The 14,421-nt window shown below is 31.6% G+C and overlaps 1 protein-coding gene across 1 annotated transcript; it reads right to left on the bottom strand.

The window, feature by feature from the left end:
* Nucleotides 1–4,220: 4,220 nt before the first annotated feature.
* On the bottom strand, nt 4,221–12,670 carry LOC114176511 (chromosome-associated kinesin). The gene is made up of 8 exons (XM_028061574.2): nt 12,430–12,670; nt 8,408–8,474; nt 7,713–7,790; nt 5,531–5,583; nt 5,194–5,330; nt 5,036–5,100; nt 4,609–4,667; nt 4,221–4,522 (listed from the first exon to the last, which is right to left on the bottom strand). The coding sequence occupies exons 1-8, from the start codon at nt 12,586–12,588 to the stop codon at nt 4,433–4,435; spliced, it is 708 nt and encodes a 235-aa protein (XP_027917375.1). The 5' UTR covers nt 12,589–12,670; the 3' UTR covers nt 4,221–4,432.
* Between the last annotated feature and the right edge of the window lie 1,751 nt (nt 12,671–14,421).

Below are 14,421 nucleotides of genomic sequence, written 5' to 3'. Positions count from 1 at the left end.
AAGTCAGAAAAGAAAATAATAAAACAAAGTGATTTGTCAAATCATGACCCTCTACTTGGTAATGGTCACTGAATCTTTTGAATATAGACCCTCTCCTTGGGATTGGTCTAATCTTTTCTCAAAAAATTTAAAAAAAAAGAAAAATTTTGGATCGGGGCCCTCTACATGGTAATGGTCGCCAAATCCTTTGGATCTAAACCCTCTCCTCAGGATTGGTTTAATCTTTTCTCAAAAAATAAAAAAAAAATTTGGATCGGGGCCCTCTACATGGTAATGGTCGTCGAATCCTTTCGATCTAGACTCTCTCCTCAGGATTTGTCTAATTTGGTTTTTTCAATAAAAAAAAGAATTAGTGTGTCAAATCAAGACCCTCTACTTGGTATGGTCAAGTTTGTCTTCAAATTTATCTTCTTTTGAAACCCGAACGAAATTAGGGATTTTATCTCTACTTATATTTTATTACGATAATATGAAAAAGTTTAATTTTCATATTATCTAATAAAATCTAAGTAAAGAAGGGCAGCTGTCAACACCCAATTTTGTCCAGGTGAATAAATTTATTTTCAAAAAAATAAAATAAACAAATGTGAAACAAAATTTTCTTCAAAGATTTTTCAAACTTTAATTTTACAAAAAAAAAGAAAAAAACAAAAGAGATGGAAAAAAGAGAAAAAAGGAAAAAAAAAAGGAAGAGCCTATTTTGTTATCACACTCCTCTTCATGAGCCTAACAGCTCAACATATCTTCTACCACCGTTGTTCTAATACAAAAATTAGTGATATGATTCTAATAATTAAAAGCAATATTTCTTTATAATTAGAATCAATATTACTGATCTTGATTGATTTTGTGCTCTTATTTGCTATGATTTGATCCCATAATGTGTTGCTATCATGACCAATTCTTTCCTTATATTGTTCATTACAATTAAAGCTGAGATTGCATTGATATTGTAATATGTGAATATAAATACGTAGTTTGTCATATGAAAAAAAAATGAAAGATATTCTTTACACTTCTCTAATTCTTTCCCATCATCACTCCAACATACACACCTCATCTAACATCTCTCTTTCACAAAAACATACTGAAGGAGGTAAAAAAAAAAGATTCTTTATACTCTCTCTTTCTCTCTCATTACCACCCACACAGACGATCTTATTTTATCTCTCTTGAAAAACAAACACACAAAAATATTATAAAGGGAGGCAAGAAAAAAAAAAGCAGAAGGTACGTCATTTTTAGTTTCTTTTTCTTTTGATTTATCTTTTTTAATTTTCATTATTTTGTTTAAATCATAAAAAAAAATTCCTATTTCTTTGGTGTTTGCTCGACCGCTCGCATTGCATGACACCCATTTTAGACTTTCGTTCTTTTTTTCTAAAAAATATATACCAATCTAAGAATAAAAAAATAGTTTTCTTTGTTTACTTTTTAATATCTATTTGGTTGCTCACATCGCAGTGACATCCACATCCATTTTTAAATAACTTTAAAAAAAATATGAAAAATTATAAAAGATTAAAAAGATAAAAAAAAATCAAAGATTAAAAAAAAGAATTTATTTTCATTGTCGGTCCAGCCACTCGCGTTGCATGACACCAATAATAAAATAATACTAAAAATTTGAATGAAAGAGTTTTCAAAATTATTAAAAAATATTAATTAAATCATTTTTCAAATAGTTTTTTAAATAGCTTTTTCAAAAAGAACTACTTGACTCTGATTCTCCATTCACATGGAGATACGTAGGAGCGAGGATTAATCCTCGCCGGGCCCAAAAAAAAAATAGTTTTGTTGTTTTTTGTACATTCTTTTATTAATATTTTTGGGAAAATTAAATATTTTGAAAAAAACCACATAAGTTTTGCACATTTAATTAAAGGTACCATCTTAGGACGGATGTTATACCTTCCCCACACGTAACCGACTCCGGGACCCAAAATCTGGTTTTTCGCATACCTTGCTCTTTTTTATGATATTTCATAGTTTCCTATAATAACTATGGTGGCGACTCCGAACTCTGTTTTTTTCCAAATTTAATTGTTGGTTTGTCGTCCCGTCGCAATTTCGGTTGCGACAACAATAAATAAATAAATAAAAATGGATTAGCATGTGGATCCACGGGCCAAAACCTATACGGAGTGGATCATACTTTTGAACCTGTATGTTCAAAGCGGCCAAACCAACTCGACTCGCTTTTGCGGTCCAAGTGTGAGGTGGACCTAAATGGGTCAGGATAGCCCACATTGTTATCCCAATTTTATTTTATTGTGATTTATGTTTATTGGATAATTTATCGTGCAAACAGTGAACATTATGTAGGAATATATTTGTGATGCAAACAATGAGCTTTTCCATAGGAAGTTGAGAAATCAGCTTTCCATTATGTAAGAATATATCTGCACAGTAGATAGCTTATGATGCAAACCATGAAATTCTGTATAATTTGTACTGGGGACACATATCCGCTTTAATCTCCCTAAGACGATTTAGGCTAAGGCGTTTCATTTGTTTAAATTTTGGCATGAAGATAGGTTCATCTTTAGTGATATTTTCTTTATCATTTGATTCATCCACCGTAGGAATATCGGAAGAAAGTGTGCTTCCATTTTTATGGGAATAAAATGAACTTTTCTTCTAATTTTAAATTTTGTGTTTTTAATAAATTTTATTCAATAAATATTTAAAAAAATTAATATCTAAGTTTAATTATTTATACTCTGCTTTTCTTGAGCATTTAGGAAAAACAATGTACAAAAATCTGAAAAAATTAAACAAAACAAATTAACAAGCCCATTTAGTCATAAAAAAAAAAAACTATACAAAAAGTTGCACAAAAGACTGTAAAAAATATTGTCAGACCTATTTATATATAAGAAAACTACAAAAAAAATTAAAAACCTGATGGGGCAACACGCCAAATTTATCATATCAGTTTAGTCTGTTTTCCACCCCTATATCTAACTCTCAAAGTAAATGATTTTTTTTTTCTAATTCCATATTTGTTTCCCAAACTTAACAGATAAGTCTGTTAGCTCTCAAACTTTATTGGAAAAATCACTTTTTAAAATATATATATATATATATATATATATATATATATATATATATATATATATATATATAATCTTTCTTTTCTATTGTTAAACAAAAATAGACTAAAACTAAGGCATAAACATTAAAATTGTTTAAAAACAAAAACTATCACAACATTTAAATTGTTTGTCTCAATAGTTAATACTAACAAATAACATAATAGTCACAACTTAATTTTCCAGTATGATATAACCCATTTTTTTCTCAAATTCTACAATGTAACCTTTTCTCACATCTTTGTGTGATAAAATAAAGTCGGGGTTTCATTTTCTCTCCTACCACTCACAAGTTATTTCTTAAAATATTTACAGTTATCGCTTAATTTCCCATCAAGATGTTGCACAGGTTTTTAAGATATAAAATTTCACATATTATAAAGATTCCTAACCCTTTTATTTGATATTTGAGATTCATAATTAGTTTTATCTACATTAAGCTCATTAGATTAAATATTTTTATCCATATCCGCAACAATAATTTTTTCGACAAGCGGAGTCAACAAAACCTAAAAGAAGTTCATAGTTCATGAATAAAAACTGAAATAATTAAACCAGTAATTAAAATGTCAAGATTTATCAATTTCTAATAAATATAAGATATTTTCATATGTAAAAATAATGAAAATTGTATCTGTTTTTACTTTATCGCATATCCCGTAATATATTATTAGATAAATAAACAGGAGATTAGCATGTTAGAATTTCAAAATAGTCAATAAATGTTATAAATTTAATTCATAAATGAGATATTATCGTGCTATTAACATCTCAAAACCACGATTTTACTTTACACTCATTACTCATAAGGTCAAATTTACATCAAACAATTTAAAAAATAGTACTAAAAATTAAAATTAAAAAAATATATGTTAAACAGATAATAGGTTAGTCCGTGAATAGAATATTTAACATTCACATACATATGGATGGGACTAAATATTCTTGTGCATTTATATTAATATTTTAGAAACAAATACATAATTCGCATGTCCACCTATAAATAGAAGATATAAGTAAAAGAAAAAATAGAGTGGATGTTTAGGTTAATAGATGATTAGAAAAAGAGAAAAACAAGTTTTCTTTTGCAGTTGGGTAAAAAAAATAAAAGAACACAAACTGATATATACTAATGAAAAGTATTACCTAATTTATTTTATTGTTAAAATAGTAACATTCCATAAAACATAGTGAGCTTGAAATCAAGACAAGAAATGCCCCGGGACATGGGTCAGTATTATAAGTAAAGATATCTACTTAAAAAGTGAGTTTATTCAGCAAAACCTGGGCGATGGGTGCATCAAATGAAGGTCTCTGCAACTTGTCCATTAATTCATTCATACAGGAATCCCTAACTCGTTGATCTTCACTATCCGTTTGTTCAGCACAGATCTCTGACGCTTCAAATTTGAAGCCATAGAAGCAACCTGTCACATTTTTTGAGGCAGAGAGAAAACAATAAGAAATGAACATTACTGAAATTTGGGGAAACACACAGATATAGTTGGCTTGCCTCAGCTCGAAGTGCCAGAGCTTCACGACTTGGTATATACCGCAGCTTGTCTAGCAAATCTAAAGCATGATAAATGAAGGTAAATTCCAAGGCCACAATATATATATATATATATATATATATATATATATATATATATATATATATAACACAATCGCCAAAGCAAATAAAAGATATGATGGAGCTCCTGATTTTCTTTTTAAACAAAAAAGAATGAAAATAAGGTATAAAAAATTGTTAATTTTGTGTATAAGATGACATCAGAAGTTATTATTACAAGAGTCAATAATTTTAATTACAGTGATTCATGATTCGATGACATCACAAAAAAAAAAAAAAAAACTTCTCCATTATCATTATATTCTAATTAAATTCTACATTTTATCTCAAGTTACTTGAAAGAAAGAAGAGAGAAAGATAGCAATACCAGAAGCGCGGGTTTCAACCTTGTATGCTGATTTTGCCAGCTGTTGAAATTGGTTTCCAGCGCTCCTATGTACATTTATTGAAATTGAAATTAATGAACTTCTGACATACTTAGCAGTATTAAAATGACAGATCCTTTCTTTAACTAATGATACATACTGTAGTTCGGTATGCCCGTATTTCATTTCCTTCTCAGCAAGGGCTGTCCTTTGAAGCAATTTTACACTCTCCTTCTTCAGTAAATCCACCGAGAGGTTCAAGTCCTTTACACTCTTCTCAGTTCTAGCAAACCGTGCCTTCATATACATTCAAGTGAAAAGATGAAAGAAATAACAGAATATGCAATGGAGAAATATTATTACAACTTTTAATGCAGAACTGATAGGAAGTCAAGACACAAAATAAGGAAAGTGCACGTGATGCATCACAATTTGAAAGTAGTAGTACGTAAGAACATAGATAAGTGATGCATCTTAATTGTTCAACCAAGTAATACCTCCTCACTCTGCAATCGACCAAATGTGTGACGAAATAGAAACCTTCTTGGAGCTACAAAAACAAAAATTAATTCAGTTTGATTGAAACAAATACAAACTCAATGGATACTTGAGATACAGAAAACAGCATGGAAAAAACTGGTTCCTATCATGAGAAATAGAGTAGATCATAATAATCACATTTCCCACAAAGATACACAACAAAAACACAGACATGTATACCACATTACATCGGTCAGCTACACAAATCAATAAATGGCATGGGCTATATATAAAAGAACAATTTAAGCAAAGATATTTTTAAATGGTTTCTTCTACAGTTTTCTCAGGTCGAATAATAAACCCTTACTGTGTCTTACATCAGTTTCCCTTTACTTGAATTTTTAGTTCATTCTTGAAATCTTTCACTCTATTCAAAGTTTTTTAATTTGTTTAATATTTGAAAACATTGAAATTATTCTGTCTTGACCTCCAAAATTTGAACAATTAAGATCCCTACCACGAGCATCATTAATTGATTAATATCTGACTCAATCAATCAATATTTTCTAGGCTCAATTACTCTGGCAAAGCCCCGGACATTTACTAAATTTCCCTTTTTTAATTGTGAGTCCTCTTATAAGTAAACATTATAAGAGGAGAAACTAGAAATAAGGCTTTGCAGTAAATAAAACAGTTATTATAGCAGTTGTTGATAGTTTCCAACCATTTTAGCAGTTTTAATGTTTTATTAGGAGGCAAGCATAGTTACAAGTGACAGCACAAAATAAGGAAAGGGTAGAAGGGAAAAAGGGGGGTAAAGAGAGAAATCTAGGAAAAGCTCTTGGTAAATTGGAGGGTGTAGTGTTCATGATGTTGTACAATTTCAGTGTTCTATGTAAATTGGTAATTCAGTACCAGTTTCCGTGAATATAAAGTTCATTTCATATTTCTATACCAGATGGTTTCTATCAGATTCTTAACTTGATTTTATTTTTTAATTGAACCATTTCGTCTCCCTGAAATTATGAAAAATAAATCACAAGGACCTATTTAGTTTCTGAATCCAATATCATCATCACATATGTAGATTTGCATTGAGTATTAACCCCTTCAGGTTTTGAATCCAGTATTTTTCAACCAGGTTCTTCAACCAATATTTACACCTCTGCAACTCCACTCAACCCAGATAATTTTTCACAAATTTCTCTAGACTTTATCAGACAATTTTATTGCAAACAAACACATCTGACTTGAACAACTAATTTTTTATTACAGCAGTTAGACGGAAGGACCCAATTAAAAAAATAGATTAGTCTTAATTAAACATTGCAAAATATGTCAAGAACATATGTATGTGTGTGTGTGTAGATTAAATCTATTTTTTAATAATGAAAATTCCAAAAGCTGGTGTCTAAAATGTCATTGTACTGTTGAAATTTTCCAAGAGGAAAGCTTTCTGGAATATATTATGAATTTAATTTATCCTTGATTAGGCATTTCATCTTCCATATATTTTGTGATTCTTGATTGTATCAACTAATAACAAGTTACCCATTGAAGTCTTCATGTTGTAAATCAGGTGCCTTTTGAGGATCTATGATTCATCAAGATATTATAGATTGGTGGAAAAGCTCCTTCTTCAATGATCTTCTACTCTAGACTACCTTCCTGCCTATAAGGGCAAGTTTGCCTTCCTTATTTTCCGTGTAGGCTTGAACATAATGTTTTTCACTGTGATGCGTGCGTTACTCATGACAAATATTCAGTACAAATCCTCACCACGTCTTTATACCACTAGATGCCAGGAAAATAGAAAATAGAAAAAAGCAGCTTCGAAACAGAATTACAGCCAAAGTTGGAAAAATATATCTTAAGGGCTATTTATACCAAATTAATTGTATACTACCAAGACTAAGCCAAATTATACAAGTCACCATCTTAACCCAACTTTTTAGTCATTAAAAGTTTAAATGTCATGTGACTACACTGGAAACTACATTAAAGACAAAAAAAAAGTAAAACAAGAAAATAATCTGAATACATAAAGAAAAAGAGCATGTCCTGCATTAGTTTCCCCGGTTTTGCCACAATATGGTAATATGCATCAAGATACATAAATATAGAATGAAACCTAAGAAAAACTGAAAGGCGAAAGTAAAATATGTTACTTGTATGTGAAAATGATAGCAGAACTGTTACCTCGCATAACCAAAAGGGCAGTAGAAATAGCTACTCCTGCAGTTAAACCTGGATTCTCCTTTGCAATCATCAATCCATCTGCAAACGGCTAAGACATAAGATGATAAACCAGTGCCATATGTAAAAGATCACCACAGAACAGAAACAATTCAGTTGTTTTATGGTCAACAACTTACTTGAAGATTAATAACACTCAGTGTGTTAGCTCATCTAAGAAAAATAAATTGAAAATAAGATTGATAACATTCATTCCACAAGTAAAATATAAATTCAAAAGATATCTGCAATCCTCGTACTGATAGACGAGAGGCTCAAGAGTACTTGACTACCAAGGTAAGAAAATTATCCTACCAAAATATAACAGGAAAAAATTAAATACAATAAAAGCATGGAAATGCCCAAATATAGAAATGGTGCATGATCTTTCTGCAAAAAAGAAACCTTTTAGAAACAATTATTAATTGAATACCAAATAGATCCATAAACATAAGCTTTGACATAACAAGTATAGGTACAAAGAGCAATCCAAAGAAATGAAAGCATATCCATAATTTTTTTAAACAGTCGCATATTTTACACACTGACATAAACCTTTAACCTTACTTTTGCCAAAATCTTGATACTGAACCAAGATCATAAAAATTAAAAGACATAACCAACGCTCAAAAGATCAATTGTATCAATTTTTAAATCACCTTTAACTTTATTGAAGAAAGCGTCTTCATATTTCCTATACTGTGATGCTGCTTCCGGTAAAGAATTCTACAAAAGAATAATGCATAACCAGATGAGTTTTACAGCCATTCATATATTATCAAGGGATAAGAAAATCAAGCTTCATTACTTTAGACAGGGCAGGTTAAATCATACGATAACATGTCATTAGAGCTCCAAATAAGTTCAGAGTTTCATTTTTCCATATGACTATAAAAAGAAACAGGAAATTAAATTTTAAGTCTAATTTAATGTTTGATTGAATAATATAGACATTATAAAAAACAAGTATAATATAGCTGCTATAATTTTAAAATTGAATAGACATAAATAACAGACTAATACTTTATAACAGACAGAGATAAGGTGGCAATTGTGTTTCACTCAATGAAAACCGGGACAATGAAAATGATAGCGATGGTAAGGGCATCATGAGAAACAGGGTTAACGGTGATAGTGGAAAAGGTCACTTGCCAGTGATGATGATGATGATGATAAATTAGGATTAGTGGTAGCAGCGACAATGATAGAGTAATTAAACAACCATGCTTTCTGACCCAATACTCCCCCAAAGCTTCCAAGACTTCTTTGTTGTCAACCTAGCCATGGTACACAAGGACAACTGCAAAACTTGTTCAGTACCATCTCCCTGCTCTTTACTGTCTTCAGTCTTGTCTTGAAATTCTCCAAAACTAGTAATGTCCTCCTCGGTTAACAACAACATGTGCAATTGTTTGTTTCTGCATGTATGGTTAGGCCCATACTATTCATCACAGCGAAAACAAAGGCCTTTCCTAAGCTTATCTTGTAGTTCAGAATCAGATAATTTTCTAGAAGGAACCCTCTTGAATGCTAACTTCCAGCCGTACTACTTGTAGAACTAGCTTGTCTCCACATTCTTCCCTTTGCCTTCATTGAAATTAGTCGAGTTCCCTATATATCTGTAGAAAAACTTCTGGTGGCGGCATAAGGTTTATAACCACTCGCAGATTTGGTAACTGCGGTAGAGCCTCCTTTAGAACCTGAATCTTTTCTTCCGCCATTTGGGCTTTACACATTAGTTCAGCTAAGGTACTGGGGTCATATAATTTGACTTCTGCTTTAATTTCATCCTACAATCCATTTAAAAAGATTCCCACCGAATATTCTTGCTCAATTCCTTTCAAAAAGCCCTGCATATTGCTTAAATTGCTCAATATATTCCTCTACTGTGCCACTTTGGTTTAAGCCGATCCAGATTTCAAAAGGATTCTTCAACATGGTTGGTTGGAACCACTTAAGATTAAAACAAAGAAAATATATGTTTAGAGGGCTTAAAGGACCCTTCTCATGTTCTGCTATTTATATTGATTAAGAATTGATACAATACCGAGTGGAAGGTCAAGAGATTGTCCTAGACTGCTAGCTACAAAACTAGGAACAATAATTAGAGATAACCCAACGTACAACTCCCTACTTTAGGCCCACTGACTACACTAACATAAGTAGACCTAATAATTATCCCAACAAAACCTTCGTACCACTGCCACCTTGAACTCCTCCCACGAGGGATTCTGGTTGCATGTCTCCCACCATTGAAACCAGTTCAGTGCTTTCCCTTCCAAAACCACCATCGTAGCTTGCATTTTTTCGTCTTTAGAGACCTCTTTCAAGCTGAAATAGCGTTCCAAGTGCGTAGTCCACCCATAAGCTTCCTCACCCACAAAGACTGGAATATCTAGCTTTCTCCAATGTGACTGAAAAGAAACAGGGTCAGTGGCCTCCTTACTACGTTCATCTGTGTGGTTATTCCCTGTGGAATATTCATCATCATTCTTTCCCCACAAGATAGTTTTTCCACTAGTGTTGTCAAGCCACGCAGCACATCCTCCACCCTTTGAAGGCAATCTTGGGTTTCGTTCTCAATTATATCACAATCTCGTACCATTTCTTGGATCATCTTGTCCAAGACATCTAATCTTGCTTCCATTCGTGTATTCACCATACCCCGGGTTTCCCCTCCCTTTCATAGCTCTAGATACCAGTTTGATAGAACTGATATAAACACAGAACACATAAAACTCTTCTTTATTGAATACAGACTATTATCCTGCTAATGTGACAGGGACAATAGCCACACACCAGACTAAGAATGATTACAAGAGATGCCAACATAGCACTCCGAGAGACCTCTCTCTCAGCCCTTCCTACAATCCTTCTCAAGACAAGACTAACTCCCCCCTAAACCCCCTAACAAACTTAAATAAGTCTGTTACAACTGTACCTTCTAACAGACTTAATTATCCTTTTTTTCCTTCTTTTGTAAACAATGTCATATCTATCAGAATCAAAGTGCATCTTAGTCATTGTGGGTGGTGATATTGCAGTAAACCATTCAAGATACAAACAACATTTGATATTAGGCTATCAAGCACAATTTTGTTATTTGTCATGCATTGTTCTAGCAGATAAAATGATAAACATTCAATAAAAAAAAAAAAAAAAAAAAAAAAAAAAAAAACAATGATTCGAAGATAGCTAAGTGACAATAATTCACAATCTCGAACAACAAAAGTAAACTAAATTTATGAACAAAAGAAATTCAAAAACAACAACCAACGTCAATGAAAAAGATTGTATATAAATGATAAGGTTTGGATTAAAAAATGTATGACCAGTATGGATTATAATAACTAATAGATTCTAGTTCATTGTTGCAATAAAACCCCACCCATTAGCATATTTTCTCATTTCTGCAGGAGTCTGAACTATAAATTCAAATTTATGATGTTTGTTAACAAGTAATTCAATACACTTGTGTATACAACAAATAAATCGCAGTAGATTTTAAATGCATAATTCAAGTGTGTCTCATGTATGCATAAACTCTGCCCTTTCTGGTTAACAACACTTTTTAAAGGGTCAAATCTAGGCCTTCTAAAAAGCAATTTCGTAAAATACTAGGAATTATGTTTAGTTAAGTTTCACAAACTTACATGGTTATATAACAATATAATATTCTGCATATGTATAATTATTATCAATATTAATAATAAATTTTGTGATGAAAAAAATAATAATTTTTAAATTTCATAAGTGGTGGACATATTAATTCAAAATTGCAATAATTTAAATAAAGTGAAATAAAAACAAATATAAGTTGAACAAATATGCATAGGCTTTCATTATTATTTAATTATTTTATAAAACACTATTAAAATGGTAGAGTCTCTGTAAGTACTCTTTCAATAATTTATGAAGAATTGAATTCTAATACACCATGATTTTCTTTTTTTGTTGCTTTCTATAGAATTCCTACCAACTATGTTTTTTAACTCATTGATCATAAAGGAGTCTACAAATGTTAAAAATCAATCACGACAATAACTCAGAAAAATAGCAAAAAGCAAATACTTGAATGTAAAAAGAAACTTTTGAAATTGGAATAGAGAACTCTCCTGCTATCACAGTTAAGATTCAGAAAAGAATGAATGCGAGAGTACTAAAGTCTCCCATATTTGGGTGAGAATGTTGATTCATGTTGATTCGTTCGGACTGACATCTATAGATACAATACAAATAAAAAATCGCACAAATTCCATACAAATTCAATCCACAAAAATAATTCATTGAAATTTATAAAAATTTGTATGATTTTGAATATGAGATGATTAGATTTTAATCTTTCAAGATTTCAAATGAATATTAGTATCATATAATGGCGTAGTGCCCACAGACAATTCAACCCTGTAGTGTAAAATATTTTACACTGCTATAACCTCGTCCCTCCTTGAATAACAGTCCGTATACTATACTGAAGGCAATCCCTTTGATACCCTCATTCCTTCCTTTTCTATTGGATACAGTGAATGAAGAGAGGAATGGAAACCCTCACTCAATTCGACATCCACCTCCTAACCAACTAACAAAGAAATTCAGCAAGCAAGGAATATTATGTATCTACATTGCGAATAACGGAAATAACAAAGAAGATCCCAATAGGATGAGAAGAGGAAGGGAAAACCTGAAAGGCATGGAACTGAGTTGTGGAGCTATGTTGCACAGTCCGAGCAGATTGAAGTGCAGAACGCTGAAGATTCTCCGCAATGGTGGCCAGTGATGGTGGAGCGGATTCGGGGGACGTGTCTCCATCGGAAGAGGACGACGAATCTGCCTTTGCCATTGTCGGGTAGGGCGTGGGCTTACAAACTATGCCTAGTTAAAAAGCACACTTTACTTAATTGCATCTTGGTGTGTATTACAACAATAAATTTTGTTTTTCTTAGTTGAATTTATAACAAATAACTATTTTTAAATATATAAATCAATTTTTTTTAATAAATATAAATAATTTATAAATAATTTAATGTGTAATATCAAAATCAATATGGCGTTGTTTGAATGATAGTTGAACTCAAACATTTTAACTAAGGTGTAAGATTGACAAAGTCAACGGATGTTTCTTAGTACTAACATGACCATAATATATATATATATATATATATATATATATATATATATATATATGATAATAGTTATGAATAACCTGATTTTTTCCGTAAGTAATTTGAAAATGAGCTATTGAAGCATATACAGTCTTTAAGATAAAATGTAAGTTTTAATTTATATGTTATGTTTAAGACATTTTTGTTATGATAATAAATAATTAGATGTTACAAGTTTTAGGCAAAATACGCATTATGTTATACGAAATCTCAAAATAAGATGCTATAAAATTAAGTTATATGTTAAATACACATTTGTATGAGATAAAGACTTATGAGACATAAGAAAAAGACAATTAAAAATTGTGGTATCATATGAATCATATTAGATAAGTCTTATACTATTAACTACCTTAAGATGTCACACTTTTTCCTTAACCTCTTACTTTAACTATGTTGAAAGTCTCACATCAATTAGAGATATGGCTAATTTAGAGTATATAAATGGATACAAATTTTATCTTACAAGACGGGTTTATAGGTTTAAGTTAGGTTTAAAGTTCATTCTAAGCATGGTATCGAAGTTATTGTTAGAGCATATCCTAACGAGATTTGTTACTTATTGGACATATTGTTTCACCCAATATTGGACCACTATCAGATCACCTATTAATGTAAAGTTTCACGCTTGAGATGTATATATCTCGACTGGAAGTCCTACACCGACTAAAGAAGACCAATTTAGAGTATATAAGTGGGTGGAGTTAATAAGAACAAGTTCTTGATCACCAAGAATAGAATAACCACTTAAGATAAAGAAACAAATTATATTTGTGGAGAAGTGGAAAATCATATTCATACGATCTTTGTTGTGCATTGTGAAAGAGATACACCAGGGGCAAAAAGTTGTAAGGTTGAGTTAGATTCAAAGTATATTTCTAAACATGAACCTCACACCTTCCTTCTCCTCGACCATGCACGTACACTTTTGCCTACGAACCCTAATAATGGGTTGGTAGGAGTGGATAAGAGTTGGGGGTTGAACTTCCCTAGTTTATGAGAACTTTGTGCACGCACTAGTTTGCAATGGTGGTTGTGGAGCTCATTGGATTGTCTTGTTCAGGATCATGGATACAAAAGTCCTTGTCAGTTAAAAATATCGGCGATAGAGACCTGAGTCAGAACTAGATTACTAAGTTGATACTTTCACATATTGGTTTTCCACCGTAAAATCCAAGACCACGGTATTCACACCCTATTTGTCCATGGTCGCATCTAACTTGTATGTTGTCCACAACCTGACCGAATGAGTTCCTCGATAAGGTATTTTAGTTGGTTGCTTTCCTTGGTGGTGTTACTCATGTTTTGGTGGTAAATGTACCTTTTATTTAGGTTTGCATAACAAGGAGAATACTTTGGTTGTGCTTCTTGAAGGATGACATCTCAGCTAGCGTTCAATACATGTCGTACTTGCTTTCTCTCTATCGTTTAAAGGTTCAAGGTTTAGGACCTCTTTTGGCTTGCTTTTTGTTTTCCTCAATAGTAATGTATCGAGTTGCACATGATCTCAA

Source organism: Vigna unguiculata, chromosome 3, assembly GCF_037176805.1.
Source record: "Vigna unguiculata cultivar grain cowpea cultivar isolate G323 ecotype 2 chromosome 3, ASM3717680v1, whole genome shotgun sequence".
NCBI lineage: Eukaryota > Viridiplantae > Streptophyta > Magnoliopsida > Fabales > Fabaceae > Vigna > Vigna unguiculata.
Note: the sequence above shows the minus strand (reverse complement) of the source record. Positions and strands in the feature narration are given on the sequence as shown.